The sequence below is a fragment of the Taudactylus pleione genome, unplaced genomic scaffold (assembly GCF_031769625.1).
Source record: "Taudactylus pleione unplaced genomic scaffold, aTauple2 ptg000233l, whole genome shotgun sequence".
NCBI classification, from domain to species: domain Eukaryota; kingdom Metazoa; phylum Chordata; class Amphibia; order Anura; family Myobatrachidae; genus Taudactylus; species Taudactylus pleione.
This window is the reverse complement of record NW_028284635.1, coordinates 626,285-644,046: the sequence shown is the minus strand read 5'-3', so window position 1 is coordinate 644,046 and position 17,762 is coordinate 626,285. Positions and strand designations below refer to the sequence as shown.

General features: G+C 43.0%; 1 protein-coding gene across 1 annotated transcript in view; it reads right to left on the bottom strand.

Annotated features, from left to right (window-relative positions):
* The window catches only part of SKAP2 (src kinase associated phosphoprotein 2), a 324,646-nt gene that overhangs the window by 39,775 nt on the left and 267,109 nt on the right, over positions 1-17,762 (bottom strand). The window contains exon 10 of the mRNA XM_088479429.1: positions 8,441-8,521. Within this exon, the coding sequence (XP_088335555.1) occupies positions 8,441-8,521 (81 nt within the window). The remainder of the gene's footprint in view (positions 1-8,440; positions 8,522-17,762) is intronic.

Genomic DNA, 17,762 nt, shown 5'->3' with positions numbered 1-17,762 from the left:
AGGACATTTTCCTTAATTACCATTTTTTTTAGTATTCATTAACACAGGAGATATCACTGATATCCCTTGGTTTTAAGTCCGTCTGCGTTAATTTCCACACTAGAAATTAGGCTATACATCAAATTCAGAAAATGATGTATTTTCGGAATTTGATGGTGTTACTATACACCCAGGGCCAGCGCCACCATTAGGCAGCTTTAGGCAGCTGCCTAGGGGCACTGGCCACTAGAGGGCGTCGCTCACTGCCCTTTTGTGTTAGTGGGATACAGTGATGGCCCCTGTGTACAGTCCGAGAGGCGGCCGCGGCACTTGTAAAGCCAGCCGCCGCTCTGTCAGTGACTGAGACAGTGTGCAGCAGCTGCGCTGTACACTGTCTCCTTATTTCCCAGCCCACGCAGCTGCAGCATCTGGCAAGCTGCTGCTGTGTCACTCACAATGTCAGCGTCAGCAGTGCCCCGCCCCCCCTAGCAGAGCCGGATTAGGGGGGGGCACCGACTACCCCCTAAGCATACATCGCTGTGTCTGCCTTACATGGCTTTGCAGTGACACATGTTAATGAGCCCGCTCAGCACAGCACTGTGTTACCATTTGAAACTGTTGTAATTCCTACACCGTTCACCCGATTTGGATGTAATTACCCTCAAATTAAATCTGAAACTCTGCAGTTAAATCACATCTTGTTTGTTTCATTTCAAAACCATTGTGGTGGTGAATAGAGGCCAAAATCTGAAAATTCTGTCAATGTCCCAATATTTATGGACCTGACTGTATATATATATATATATATATATATATATATATATATATATATATATATTAGGGATGTGCAGGCTCGGGTAGGTTCGAGTTTGCACGTTGAGTTCGGATTTTTCCCTCCAAAAAAACGGAACTCAGAAAGAGGCAAAACGTCATCTTGCATGGACGAACATCATCATTCCTGGACAAAAGTACTAGCATTTGTCCCCGTCTTTGCCTGAGTTTTGTTTCCCTCCCCATCTTACACCTTCTCACTCTCCCATGCTATCTCTTCCCCATTACTCTGTCTGACAATCCTCTCCTTCCCACTTTCTGTTTCTCCTGCTCCGTCATACCCCTTCTCCGTCATGCTGCTTCCCTCCTGTCACTCTCCTGTCCCTCTCTGTCCCATCTGCCCCTCAGTTTTTTTCCCCTTCATCTCTTATTTTTACTCTCTGTCAGTCTCAGTACGATTACTATTCTACTAAAGGGGGTAATATTGTTACTAGACCAAAAGGTACAAAGATTATTATAAAACTATGCCCTATGTCCTTTGTGGGATGACCGCGCCCCTCTAGTTGATGACCACACCTAACCAATGACTAGTCACACCCCTGCGGGCCCCTGCCACTGCATTTCCCTGGTGGGCCCTTTATGCCCCAGTCCGACACTGCACATATGCCTTCTCCCTCGATTCCTCCCTTGCCACATGTGACCTCTTCCATCCCTAAAGTGCAGTTTTGCCAAAGTGAATGGTTTTTCACACTGAAGTAAATCATGCAATTTACTAAAGGACAGAACAACAAAGTGAAAATTGAGAACGGCTTTGGCTCTGAAAGCTGGATGTAATGTGTGGCAGTTTGCAAACTGCACTGTAGCAAATCTCCACTAAAGGATATTTACAGAGAATATTTGGCCATTCACATCAGTCCCTGTCCCCTTGGAGCTTACAATCTATGTTTCCTACCATGTGTACACATACACACTAGGGTTAATTTTTTGTTAGGAGCCAATTAGCCTACTATACCAGTATATTTTTGTATTTTTGGAGTGTGGGAGGAAACTGGAGTACCTGGAGGAAACACACGCAAGCACGGGGAGCATATACAAACTCCACACAGTTAGTGCTGTTGCGGGAATCTAACTCAAGATCTCAGTGCTGTGAGGCAGTCATGATAAACATTACACCATCCGTGCCACCCTTCATCTGTTATTAAAGATTAAGCACAACCACACACGCACCACTAGTTTTTAAGGAAATGCAGTGGGTTGTGAGTTCATAGTGACTGAAATAGAAAATAAAGTAGAATGAACAGGCAACATCTACCAGGCATTGTTAGTTTTCACAAAAGTTTCTGTACAATTATTTTAGGACCTTGCAATGGTGACATACAGTATATGATGTGCTTACTTCCTTTCTGTAAAACACAAAGCGAGCCCAAACACTCATGGCAACCTGTCCCTGCTTTCCTGTACAGGCCCCGAAATCAGCCCTTTGTTTCCTGTCCACATGTCATACTAGGAAAAGAATGAAAAGGAACTTCCTGATCACGGTCTCCATGTCCACCCTGCTCCTGACAGCAGGAGAGGAGTGATGTATATGGCACGTACAGAGGCGAGGGCGACCCAGACTACATTTCCTCACAGGACACAGTTAAGATAGGGCCACCATGCTTAGGCTTTGCAGAGGTGCGAAGTCCTGATAAGAAGCACATCTTCTCTAGTGCCTGTGCCATATAATATCTGATTTATTAAAAGTTTAATGCCTTGAGTATTGTTTTAGGCAAGTTTAATATGCCTTGAATTAAATCAATCTTGCCTACAGCAAGCCCTCTAACAAATTAGTATATTAATCATCCTTTATTTATATAGTTTACAGTCAATTAGTGTAGCATGGTGGCACAGTGGTCATCATTGCTGCCATGCAACGCTGAGGTAATGGGCTCAAGTACAATCCAGGTCTTATCTTAATGAAGTTTGTATGTTCTCCCTGTGTTTATATTGTTTTTAGTTCAGTCATTTTGGTTTTCTCCCACAGCCCAACAACATACTGGCAGGTTATTTAGCTTCTGACAAATTAGAGACACAGGGGTCGGGATGTACTATGCTTTGCATTTTGGTAGCGGGATGCATGATGCATCGCAGGCAGGATGTGATGCATTCCGCCGGTCTTCGCATGCATGCCGGCGTTGGTCACCGCAAAGGAGCACTCTGTTGGCAAGAGCGGCCCTTTGCGATGGAGGGACTACTGGGATATTGACCCAGAAGCCCCACCAGCGTCCTTCTGCACATGCGCAGAAGGATGCACGCGCAGCGTGGGGTGCTGGGAATGATCCAATTGGATCCCTCTATCAGCACTCCGATAGAAGCCCATAAGCTGTTATGGGTAATGCCATTAGGAAGACGGCGTTACCCGCCGCAACCAAGCCCCGGAGTGCATCGTATTCTGGAGCTTGGTGCATATGAGAAATACGGTCAAACCCGCATTTTGGGGGTTTGACCGCATTTTCTACCTTTCCTGCATCCCGCCCTGGATGCGGTACATCCCACCAGCTAGTGGTTACATACCGGCGTTAATAACACCGGTATGTACCTAGAATTTGCAATTAAAACCACAAAGGACAGTCCTTTGCAAAGACAGGACTTATGACCCAGAAGTCCCTCGGGAGTCCTTCTGCTCATGCATCATATGACGAGCGCTGGGGATCAGGAAGATTGGGCAACGCCAATGGGTCCAAATAACGCATTCCGGAGCTTTTACTTTCTGAAGCTTGGTGTATATGGGGAATGCGGCCAGAACTGCAAAAACTGCAGTTGATGTATTTTTGGACGCATTTTCCCTCTAGTACATCCCACCCAGAATGTCATAGTGAATTTAGAATGTAAGTGTCATTGAGGCAAGGGCTGCTGTAAATGGTTACATATGTTCTTTACAGCACTGTGCGACATGATTAGTGCAGCATAAATTATAATAACAATATTTCATAGTATTTCATAGTATGGTACAATAAGATAAATGTTTTTTCAGTCACATGATTCCCCTGCTCCAGTGGAGGTTGCAACCACGGTGACCTAACCTTCCGGTTTGACTGGAACTGTCCTGGCTTCAACACTCTAAGGGCCTGATTCAGAGGCGCTCGCAAAAAGCGAGCGCTCGCTCTTAATCAGGGCAGGCGCTTGGTTTTTAAATTGCAGCCTCTTGGCCACTCGCATAGCTGTGGGTTACCACCCACAGCTTATGCGAGCGGCCATGATGATAGTCGCGATGGTCAAGACCATCGCGACCATCAGGCTTGCGACGAGACCCTTGTGGTAGGGTCTCGTGGCCGCAAGCCCCAGAGAGCTTTCAGCTCTAACAGAGCTGGAAGCTCTCTCACTGACATCACTGGTGATGTCAGTGAGGCCGCCCACAAACGGCAGGCGTTCGCTTGGGAACACCTCCATTTGTGAAGCCACCCCCCGGCCACGCCTACAAAAGGGGTCGAGCTGTCGATCAACATCGACAGCCGCTCCCTTTTGTGCAAAAAGCACTCGCTCCGGGGCTCGCGCACGCCGCGTGTGTGCACTGGCCCACCATCGACCCGGTTGTTAGCGCACAGCGCTTGCGACCGGGTCTGAATCAGGCCCTAAAAGTTCAGTGTCCTGAGTTAAAAAACCTCCCCTAGATGTATATAGGGCCTGATTCAGAGGCGCTCGTAATCGGCTCCTCGTTCGCTATGAGCGATGTTCGCACAACTGCGCATGCGTATGTGTCGTAATGCGCATGCGCAAACCAGTCATTGCGGTCGGAATCGAGCACTCGCAAAACAGTGAGGGGCTGCTAATGTGATTGACAGAATGTACCGTTTGTGGGTGGTAACAGGGGAAGGTGCTTAAAAACGGGGGAGTGGAGATCCAAACGCAGGCGTGCCAAACGGTCAAAAGGTTTAATGGGAGTGCATAATTAGTAAAGGAGCGTCATCGACCACGTCACTTGGTTGTCTTTTAGCCTGAACTGCTCGTAGTGATAGCGGTAAGAAAAACCTACCACAACCACTGCGAGCAGTTCAGATGTACCCGATTAATGTAATAAATATGACGTGTGATGCGAACGGAAAAGAGCGCATTTTTCGTTCACTCGCTCAGACATAGAGGCATCAACAAACCGCAAAGAGCGAGCGCTCAATATAAATAGCCGGCCCCTTTTTTGGAACGACCGTCCGCAAATAGCGTCCGGCTCTGAATCAGGCCCATAGTCCCAGTTTTCTTCAAAGCATTTGAAAGGAATTGTAACATCCATATGGTGTGCGTTTAAAATTTAAAATTTAAAGCCACCTGAAAGCAATGCTGTTTTTGCTGCCAAAGGGATACACCTTAAAAAAAAAAATCACAATATGACATCATTGTTTACTACAACGAGTAATTAGAAATGTTATTGACCATTCATTGTTGCATCACACTCTCCATTCAAAATGAAAAGCATTGTTGTGGGCTGTGACCGTTAACAGGAAGTCTTTAGGGCCTAATCATCATTTATTTATAGACACGGAAATATTACTTTCTGCATCTTTTAACACAAATTGAAGTAACAGTCCAATTGTCTAGGTAACCTCACAGCACCGAAATCGAACGCAACCCCCATACACTAGTATGGGGCCCTACATAATTTTCAGAATGTGTCAGTTAATTTAAGCGCAGTGGTGCTCTTGCCCCATCGCTCACCCTGCAGCCATAGACTATACTCACCTCTCCACCAATGCTGAAGAGATCACCAGAAAAATGGTGCCTGAAGAAATGCACATGCACAGTAGACTCTGGCACAGCTGGGAGGGGGGTGGGGGGTGCACGGAGACTGCACATGGACTCTTCCTCTCTTAAAATGTCCCTGTTTAAATGATAACTCAGAAAGTAGAATTAGCCGCAACCATATTGTAAATCACTTTTTCAGTCATTAAATAATGACAGTGAAGGGAATGCATTGTTGTAAACTTTAACTATTTTGGTCTGTTATGAGGTGGGCCCTATTAAAAGTTGATAGTTACAATTACAATCTAAATTCCCCACCACATACACTAGAGCCAATGAACATACCACAAATAGAAAATATACAGTATAGCCATGGCGCTTCAAAATAGGATACAAGTATAAAATAATAGACAATGAAAAAATATATATGTAAAAATGAATGGGTATTAAATAGTAAACAATAAATAATAAATAATGAATAATGATAATGAAAATACTCCTAATTAAAATTTATGATACTACCCTTTAGCTGCAGTAATTAATGGACGCCACACAATTTCAAACAGAAAAATGAAACATTTTTTACAGCGCTTAAGGACTACCCAGTTCCAATGATAGTCAACTAAACATCAAAAATTAGTATCGAATTAACAGAAAATAACAATAGGTTTAAAAAAAACAAATATTTTAATAGATCAGGTATATCGTAATGGTTGTATAAAGATTCAACACAATATTACTTTAAGCAATAGAGAAATTGCTCAGGATAAAAAACAAAAATAAAACAGTAATAGTATGAAAGTATCAGTATGATTTTCCTCAATAAAGCTTCATTGCTATAGCAGCCAAAAAATCAACTCACAAGTCCAACTGCTCAGAACGTTGTTACACCAATTTGTATCCAATGTTAAAGTGAGATTTAAAACGTGGCAAATTTCCTTAATTTGTATCCAATGTTAAAGTGAGATTTAAAACATGTAGCAAATTTCCTTATACGGTGATGACACTTTTGGTTATCATGTGTATTTCTTTAGCAGCTCCTATCTCAAAAGTCCGCCACATATATATGTGTGTATCTCTGTGTTTATAAATAATCCACAGTCTTTTGTAGCAATAATATGCCTCAGTGAGAATATATTTAAGTCAACATACCAGCTTGTTGTTGGACCGTGGAAAGGGTATACGTTTAATATGCCGGCGGATGGGATCCCGGGTGTCGATAAACCGACGCCGGAATCCCGACGCCTGACATAATGCCGACGACGATTTCCAGAAGGGAATCGGGATACCAACATCGGCATCCCGACCCCCACCATCCCGAAGGAAAGAAGACAGGTAATTATGATACTTAGCCTGGGGATAGGGGGGTTAGGTTTAGGCACTCTTGTGGAGAGATTAGGGTTAGGCACCTCCCGAGGAGGGTTAGGCTATGGGGAGGGGGGTTAGGCACCATTAGGGGGGAGGTTAGGGTTAGGCACCCCCCGGGGAGGGTTAGGTTTAGGGTGCTGGAAGGGTGGGTTAGGCACCCCTGGGAGGGGGGTTAGGGTAAGGCACCCTCCGGTGAGGTTAGGGTTAGGCACCACCAAGGGAGGGTTAGGGTTGGTAGGGGGTTAGGGTACTTACCGCCCCTGTTGAGATCCTGGATGATCGGGCTTCCGGCTTTGGTATTTGAACAGCCGCCGGGATATCATACCCATTCCCGTGGAAAGATACCTGATACAAATATGGAGCCTGAGTATGAGCAAGGAAGCGGCTGTGCAATACCATCCACATAAATGCGAATACAGCAGGAGGTGTCTGTAGGCATGCATCTGCGATCTGAGAGTACCATCTATAGACGCTGTTTTGGATCACCATCGGTCGCGATGGTTGCTGCTCTTGGTCAGGCTGAGTAAGCTGAAGCTTACTCAACCTGACTGCTTATGAGGCCAGGAAATCTGAGGCTAACGATGCAGACCCTGGCCTTGGCACTCCCAGGAGACGTGGGTGACAACCCCATTTCCAGGAACACTGCCCGGCGCCTTCCCTACCCTACCCTCAAACTGTCACTCACCTGACGTCTGCAGCCGTATTGCGTGAGAGAACACAGGATCCGACCTGCACATGCGCCGTTTTCCAAACATCGGAAACTATGTGAATACACTAAGTGCCGTCCTGACCTGAATCAGGCCCATGGGGTCAAAATATAGTCTCCATGCTGATAACTGATGAGAACCCAGCACTGTGCCACAAGCAGGTTATTTATTTTTCAGTTTCAGGGCTATGGCACTCAGTACCAGAGTTTCATACATAACTAGTACACCTTTGTTGCCTTCCCTGTTTCCAGATATCTGTGCTTCTCTAATTTTCATGCTGCTGTTGTACGAGCTGGGCCCCTCTTTTGCCCAACTCAACTACTTACTGCTATAATCATATGCAATGAAGATATGCATGGCCAACATTTAAACAGGCTGCAGATCAATTAGTGGTCTTAAGTTTATCTGATTTTTATCAAAGAAGACAGAACTGCGGGTCGATTGTCAGAGCCTGTGTCAAGTTGACCTTTTCACAGACGTCTACATTGCCAGTCCCCTGGGTTACTTGTTGTCCCCTGTCAGCCTCTGAATGGCAGAAGTCTGTTCTGTTCAAGCACAAAGTATACACAGATGTCTATATTACATTCTCATAGGTGTGACAGCAACTGCATGTTGTATCTATAAACTGTCCTTTAGCAGTGACACTTCCTCAATGATGATAAGCTAATTTATGCAACTAAATCTCCTTTGTGCAGAAATGAAAGCTAATTGAGTCATTACAAAGAAATTCAGGAAGGAATGCCTTGTATAAACTGGCTTACTTTAGAAATCCTCCTCAAGTGTGTTTCTTGAATCCTAAATGGTTCTAAGTAGCTTAGCTGCCGCATAACATCCAGCCCAAAAAGACAACTTTAAAAGAGGCGAAAAAATGAAATGCAGACAAATTAACACTATATTGTAATTACTTGGAGCATTGCTTGAGAGAGCCTGGTTTACGGGTGCTGGTTTCGGAATCTCGGGTGCAGTCACAGGATTGTTGGTTTCTTCTGAAACACAAATTGTTTAAGTCTGTAAGTGATCAAAAGTGTGTGATAATCTCATTATCAAACATATAAAAAGCAAGTCAATAAAATGCAAAATAACAGCTGTGGGTTGTTCTGTTGTTATTGCTGAAGTTCAATACATTGCTTCCTCTGCAGAGATCTATACAAAGGAGGGGAAGTGGGCTACACAACAGGTATATGTATAAATAGCTGCAACACAAACATTTTCACAACAGCCTGCCAATATGACTTAAGCAGTTACTCTCATGGTGACAGATTGGTTGGCTTCCCTTGTCCCATCAATCTCTGGCCTTTCTCATGAAATTGTCAGTAAGATTGACAACTTTTAAAAATTAAAGCCACTAACAAATTTCACGTGGCTTCAAGGAGGCAGTGTCTCTGGTCACTTAGAATCAAAGAGCTTTGGAGAATCATGAGTGTACTTAAATGCTTTACAAAATGTGAGACACAAAAAAGAACAAAAGATTGGAATGAACCTCATCTCATTGTCTATTATTGTCTTCTTTGTGGTTTAATGCACCATGTACAGTACTACAGGAGTGTGTATTATTTTTAAATAATAATATCAATAATTATTATTATTTATAAGCCACCACAAGAGATCCTTAGCGCCATACAAGGGGATAAAAACGGATAAGATACGTAAGCACAGACAGCATACAAATTCATATATATGTAATTACAGTGTGTATAATTAAGTAGAGAAGACATAGAGGTGAGGGCCCTGCTCGTACCAGCTTACAATCTATAGGGGATATGGGTGAATGCATTGGGGAGAAGTAAGGGGGTGGTAAACTAGAAATAAAAACTTTGCTTAAGGACATGCTTAAAGGCTGAGAAGATGGATGAAAGGAGGGTGTTCCAGTGGTTAGGAACACCCCAAGAGAAATTCTGAGGTGAGGAGGCAGCCATTAGCTGAGGAAAGAGGGCAGGAGGGAGTGTGTGAGGAAATGAGGCTGGAGATGTAGAGAGGAGAGTTGAGGGTAAGAGCTTTGTAGGAGAGAGGAGTTTGAATATAATTTGCAGCGGTTCACATTTAATCTGTTGGTAATATTATTTGTACACAGTTAATGCAATGGATTTAAATTAACAAAGTATGCAAAAATCTTATCAAATGCACATTGGAGATAGAAGAGAAGGGTTTGCTCCAATAGGTTTTATTTTCTTTATTTTAGATGACATCTTGAATTTTCTTGAATGTCATACCAGCTCTACTTAATCAGAAAATGAATCGGAAGTAGATCACAGCACGTTGCTGATTACCGCCATATTTCTTTGAAAAGCATTATGGATTATGTGTGAGCCACAGAAATGGCAGAACTGCAAGGCGTCTTTGGCGAACAAGTGGATGCACCTACATATTTGGAAATGCCTCTGTAAGATCAATTGGCTAATACCACACAAGAATATATGGTGAACATAGCAAAGTCTTGTGAAAATGACAACCTGCTTACACTTTATTATCACCTGCTTCATTCAAATGGGTTGTAGGCCCGACGCCAAAATCCCGACGCTGGGCATACCGAACATAGTTTTGCCGGGCGTCGCATCCTGTTAACCGCGGGGGGAGGTAGGTTTAGGCACCCCCGGGGGGACTGAGGGTTAGGCACACACCGGGAGGGTTAGGTTTAGGCTAGGGGAAGGGGGGTTAGGCACCACAGGGGGAGGTTAGGGTTAGACAGCCCCCTAGGAGGGTTAGGTTTAGGGTGCGGGGAGGGGGGGTTAGGGTTAGGCACCACGGGGGGGACTTAGGGTTGGCACCACCTCCCGAGTCTTAGGGTTAGGCACCCCCAAGGGAGGGTTGGGGGGGGGTTAAAAATACTTACCAGCCAGGCGTCGGAAATACGGTGTGTCGGGCTTCTAGGGTCGGTATTTCATACCCAACCCATTCAAATAAACATCTCTTTTTCTCCAGAAATATTACTTAGTGTAATTGTTGAGACAACAGGACTGTATTTCTTATGCAGTGCATGTCTAAGTGCTTTAAGGTTTTTTTTTAATTAGTTGTAGCTTGCCAGAAATGCAGCTTTGATGCAAGTCTAACTAGAAGGTGGAAAATCATACCAATATTTATACAAACAAAATCGCCCAAAGCACGCTCCAAAAACCACAAAGCAGGAACCACTCCTGGTAATACACACTTCAAAAGACCTTAATACATTGCTCTCTCCCCTGACAACACCACTATCTCCTCTGTTCCCCAAGTCTACTGCCTTGGGTCATTATTGACTCCTCTGTCACCTCCAACATCTCAATCTCTTGCCCAATCCTGTTGTTTCCAGCTCCGCAATAACACTCAAAACAGAACTTACCTCTGCCAGGATGCTACTAAAACTATCATTCACTCACTGATCATCTCTCGTCTTGACCACCACAACTTTCTCCTTATTGGCCTCCCCAGCTCCCATCTCACTCCTCTCCTATCTGCACTTAAGCTGCCGCTAGACCTATCTTCCTCTACTGCCGCTCCACACCTGCCTCCCTTTTCTGCCAACCCTACACTGACACCCCTCCGCCATGGAAATCTCTTCAAACTCCTCACTCTCATGTATAAGGACCTATCCAACACCACTGCTCCCTCCATTCTCACCTCATCTTCCCACATACTGGACTCCCTCCTACCCACTCCAGTCACCTTTTCTCCCTTCTGGTCATTACCTCACTCCCGCATCCAGGGTTTCTCGCATGCTGCCCCTCCCCCCATTACTGCCATGTTCTCCCTCCTATCAGACTATCCCCTAGTCTGCACTGCTTCAAATGGGTGCTGAAAATACACCTGTTCATAAAGGCATACCAGCACACTGCTTAATCATGTTGCCACATATTTCACCTCACCCTCTTTTATCCTCCATCTCCCCTACTCTTGCTACCTGCTCTCAGCTCCTCTGTGTCATTTGTTTCTTATCATCTACTACTCTTGGTCACCAGCTACACTCATTTACTTCCTAGTTGGACTCTCTGACAAGGACTCACTTCATCTTTGTCTTTCCTTCATATCCTCTTGCAGTGGCTCCAAACCTGTCAGTTGTGCCCTAGCCTAGGGGTACAGGTTTCATCTTGTAACAAATATTCCCCTTGCCCCAGTGGCATAAGTATCTATTTTGAGAGTTGCAGTGTTATTTGTTAATTGTATACTGTATTGCTTATTGTATTGCACTGTGTTACCATTTGCCCTCTGTATGGTGCTGCTGACCACATGTGGCACCCTATAAAGTTAAATAAATAAATAGTTAATACATGAATTACATGTTACCAGCTGTAATGCCCCAACAACATATTTCTTCCTGTCCTCCCCTGTAATACATCCCTCCCTGACCGCTGTAGTAACACAACCCCCCAGCACCCCTGTAATAACATATTTCCTCCCACAACCCTCTGTAGTGGCAGACATCCCCTAATAGCTACATAACGGACCCTACAGCAAAACAATCTCCCCTCCTCCTCTCCGTTCCAGTGCATTCCACCGCAGAGAAACATATCCCGAATGTAGCAGCAAATCTTATAGAAACCATTCCCTCTCATATCTACACATTTCCCCTTGTAGCAATACATTTTCCACCTATCCTATAATAGACTTTACGGTATAAATTTCTTATCTTATCAATAGTATAGGGACAGTCTGGCAATGATACAGAGTGAAGCTCATACATTCTGTTTCGCTGCCTGACTGACCACAATTCACAAATGCCAGTCTTCAATGTGGCTGTAGGGGTGGGCACTGAGAGTGTCCACCCGGCCACAGTCAGTCCCATTCCAATGAGGAACCAATAAAGAGAACCCCGTGATGCAGAGACAGAAATACTACAATAGTCTTCTGTCAAGGCGTCCCGCTTCCTGTATTTGTTCTGCTTCCTGTAGGCTGCAACAAAATGGCTGCCTGTTTTGTACAAACCAATGTTCTAGAAAATTAGAGGAATATGGTAATTGGAAAAAAAGTTGAGATGCAATTTATTTCACAAAACTGTTTACAATGTAGCTTACTGTGCTATACAACGACACCCCATTTTGCACCGTATTTGTACTGTACATTCACATGTCACAGATTGATAAGTGCTGAGACAGCAAGGGTGAGTCCATACTGCTGTGTGTGTGTGTGTGTGTGAGGTAGGACTGGGAATATTTTAAGCCAAATTCCATACACAAAACACTAGGCATATCAGTATTTTATATTCCTGACAGACTGTCTTTGCTATGCAAATATGAGATTAAATGTTGCCCAGATAACCCGCAATATAGTAGCGTGCTTTAATATCCCCCATAGAGTATGCATCAGTAATACTTCAAGGACACGTGTCCAACTAGTGTTTTATATGACACATTGACCTTCTTTCTTAAAATGCAATCCTCAACCTTTCCTGAGACCTTCATCGAGATATGGCTCCAACTGTTTATAATGTGTTTTTTTTTTCTTTAATAGTAGATGGAAATTTCGTTACCTTTTTACAATAAGCTGTTCTTAAGGTTTTATCTAGAAACCAGAGTTGAAATTAATTATGTAAACCCCATCATAAATCAAAAACAAACACCTATTAAAGCCAAATACTTATTAGTACTTATTTTGCGACTACGGAACATAATTTTTTTGACCCACATATCCCTGTTTCATATCTTTCAGATAGATTTGTTTCACTCTAATCAATAAAACTATCTTTTTGGCTTGGAAATGTATAAAATAATTTATTGTACATGTTTGAGGGTTGTGTGGTGTTTGCAGAGGAGTAGCATGGAACCATAGCACCTGGAGAAAGTTCATGTCTTAGCGCACCCCCTTCCCTCCCTGTAATGCACTGTGCCAGTGGGGTATGGCAAGCCTGCGGGGGGAATATTGAAGTGAAGAGAAAAATAGCAGTGGCAGTATCATGCTGGGGCATGGAGGTCCCATTGGAGAATAGAATGCTTCGGTGATGCACTATCTGACATTAAGGCGTAGCTCCTTTGGTACTGCTTTATTTATGTATAGCACCTAGGATCTGACTTTTATCTCATTTAAATCATTGTTATTAGTCAATAGAGGAGATTGTATTATATATTGTGATCATTTAATTTAAATTAACAGAATACATGTGCAAGAGTGATATTCCATAGGGTGCACAGCTTATTACTGCAATTACTGCCCCAAGCAGCTTTCACTAGAATGGGAACACCTATGGGAAGCTCCCTTACAGCTATGCTCCTACTTCACAAATATACATTGCACCTACATTAATGTGAGTACTACTAATCATGTTCTGTCTACCACCATTATTATTATTTCAGGTCTCCTAATATTTTTTAAAAGACCTTTCAAACAAAACTTTGTGGTCATGCCTGGGAGCACCTTATTACTTTAAATAGCAAAGCAGTGACTTTGTTTAATCTCATACCTAATAAAGATAATAATTAAGTTTAGGACATTACCTCAGATCAGTCACTTTTAAATCCATTGAAGCACAATTAATAAATGGGGAGAGGAGGAGGGAGGGGATAAAAGAGGAAAGGGGAGGAGCAAAGAGTCTATCAGAGAGGGGTGGTGACAGAAGCCAATAAGAAAGGAGAGGGGAGGGGCAAAGAGTCGATCACAGGGTAGACAGGGGAGGGAATTAAAAAGATGAGAAGTGACTAATCAATGTGATAGGAAAGGGAAGGTGACAAGATGATCACAGAGGAGGGAGGGCTTGAGGGGAGGCAATCTGGGCAGCTTGAGGGAGCATGAAATGTAGAATCGGATCTCCGATCCGTAATTTATTTAGGATATAGAGCAAACAAACCAAGATAAAACTAACAGGCGGCCAACATACTGTGCAGTGCCCCATGAATTCCAGAACCCTGGATGGCGCCCTCTGTCTATTTTGGTGCCTGGAGCTCATGCTCCACCAGAACCACCCTTGCTACTCCGCTGGGTGTTTATAGCATGCTTCATAAAGCTGTAACAGATATCTGAATACTGGCTGAGTGATATAGTGAACAAAAAATTAAAGTGTATTTTGTTTCTTGTTCTTAAAGGTTATATATACATGAAAAGCAGAGAGAAGAGGCTGCTGCTGATGTGACTGTGAACAGAGATATTAACAAGCCACTATTGTGACAGCCACACTACTTAAGGAGATCCGGTGACAACAACTATATTTACAGATAATCTCATTTTCATCCATATCTTAATATGTAATTTGTCTTTAATATCCTGCTTTAGGAATGTCAGTCCTTACATTAATATACTACACTATTATCGGTGCTTCTTTTTATGTTTGATTTACAGACATTACACCCAATAACAAAAAGATTATTTTAGAAATATAGCATCAATATGAACAATGAATTAAGTATATGTCACACTGCACATTTTAATTTATTATCTGATTATTTTAACCTTTCTGATAGCTTATGCTGGGTACACACTATGCAATATGTCATTCGTACAGCCAACAAACAACGTAGCGCATAGTGCATCTAGGGGTGGGTGCAGGTGGTATGTCTGTGAATGACGTAATTGACAGACATATCAGGATGGCCCTGCAGCACAGCCGAGGCTGATATATCTTGCAGATATATTGGTATGTCAGGCTGTGCGTACGGGAGACCCACCGACCACCCGTACACCGGCCACAGGAACAACTGACAAATTTAAATGCCCGCCCAGTTGTGATGTCTGGCCAGACATATCGAGCAGCTGATTGGTAAGTGTGTATAACTTATTAAATTGGCTGCTCAGTTGGCGGGGCTGCCCGTATGTCGCTGGGTCGCCTAATTGTGTACCCAGCCTTGCATCACAAGTCCCACACTACTTGCTATGGTTATAAAATATGAATAAATAGTAATCAAGTTTACACATTGATTCAGGATCTGTGTTCATCCAGGGGTGGATTTACAAAAAAACATATAGGCCTGAGACCAGGAAGGTAGCAGCACAGGCATGGGCAGGCCCAGGGGAAGGGTTGTGTGACAATAAACCACCCCACTAGAACATAGGAAAATTACATTTGCCTATGCCTAGTAAATCTAGTGCAATGTCACTGTTCAGTATTGTGAAGAAGCAATGCTCCAGGGCCTTCATTGGGCACATCAGTGCCCTGTGCCAGCCCCGCCCACTGAGCACGCCAAATCATGACGTCGCATGCATGACTTCATGACGTTGTACAAAGAGGGTGTTACCGGCATCTCTGGCAAGTACAGCTCCGGTAAGTGGACGCCCGATAGTCTGTGTGCTAGGGAGGGGAGCACTGTGGGCACACAGCCCAGCGCAAATCTGGGGGGGAGGCGAGATCAGTGTGATCGCTCCCCGCCCACAGCATACCTGCCTGCTTTTGAAAAGGCATTTCAGGGAGATTGTGAAAGCATCACCTATGAGCGTGGCATTAAAGTGGACATGTACTGCTACATCTGAGAGGCGTGCCATAAAATTGACTTTCATCCATATGTAAATGAGCCATAAGACCTGGGACCCCGCCGAGCCCCTTCAGCAATCCCAGGCCCGAGTAATAAGTACCTGCTCCCAACCTCTCGGTGCCCCTGGTTATGGGCCTGCAATTCCATATGATCAAACCTTAGAAAATGTTGCATTAATTACAAACATGAATGATGATATTATGACTGCTGAAAAATAAAAATACATTGTATTGCATTATTTCATTCACAGTAAATTATAAAATTCAAGTCATGAGTATGTAAATTGACCTGAGTTGTGTAAGCAAACTGCAGTGTTTCTAATTGTATTAATAAATATGTACAAAATGCATGATGTTGAGGCCAATTTATTTAATCTTTCGCTCAAATCTCTCTAAATCACATTTTATTCAATTAAAAAGACAAAGCTTTATTAGGTCAGACAGACAGACTTTCAATGACAGTAATAAATGATGGTCTGTGACTTCATATAGCTATATTTATGTACATATGCATGTATGAATGTGGGTGTATACAAATGTGTACAGTATGTAGATTATATTTTTCTTTTTTTAACATTAAAGAAAAACAGTTCTGCCATGTAAAACAATCCATCAAACTGCACAGATGGTTGTGGGGTTTTTCATTAGATCGTTTCCATGGAAATCATACTGAAAATCTGGAAGATTCTTACAAATAAGCAGCTTGTATTTACATGCCTCTCAGCTGCAATGTGGATCTCGTCAACAATTTACCTTATTATTCCAAACACACACACAATACACATATCCAACTGGACAGACTATGCACTGTCATTAGAAACAATGGACTGACTGATTTCCTTGATAAAAAAAATAACAAAACAAAACACAGTGTAACAGGTGAGTTATTGCAACAATTATTCAGGGTGTGAGTTAAACCTATATCTGCGCAAACTAACAATCTTGCAGCCCCAATTAACACAAGAAGTAACACCAACTTCAGTATACAATATAACACAGTAGAACCACCAGGAATCTAAAAGTTAGATTAGCTGAACACATCTATAATGTCAGAAAAGGATTAAACACCCATTAATATTCAGATCATTTTGCACAAGTACATAATAAAAATGAAAACCACATCAAAAGCTATTTAGGCATCCAATTAATAAAGCCTAATTTGAGGTCCAAAAATATAGAAAAATGTCTAGCTACCAATGAGATGAAATGGGTCTTTAATTTAGATACCTCATCACCCAAAGGATTGAACCTTGATTTTGAGCTCAAGTTGTTTTTAGATTAAGTTAAAATATATTTTTATCTGTTTTTATTGTGTTATTAATTTTACTTATCTCTTCTTTTCCTACGGTGTACTACTTGGCTGGTGAGGTGTATAAATATGTTTTGCCGGTAAAGAGATGGACACTGCAGGAATAGAAAGTACGGCATAGTTTTATCTGGCGGAACACAAAAACACTGTACACCACAAGTAGTCTTTGAAACAAGTCTGCCATCTTTAAAAGAAAGAGAATAATTGATGTATCCTTGCTTGGATTTTATATAACACTGCTTGATATAACTACTTCTAAAAGAAGGCTGTAACTAAATGGCCACGGCCGCAGTCCAATATTTATCCTCTAGTAACGGATTTATATCAGCGGTGGAATTAAAGAAAAAAAGATGGCCGCGATTTGGAATGCATGAACGTCCGGTTCCTCCGGAAGTCTCGGACTTTGGAACCCAACTAACTTCCGGTATGGACCGGAAGTGACATAACCACGGCGACTGGTCCTGGACGAAAGAGCAGGATTTGAAGCCCCAAACAGGGACAATCTAAGAGTATAAATACCAATCTTGTTAAGATCACATGCAACTTTTGCCTG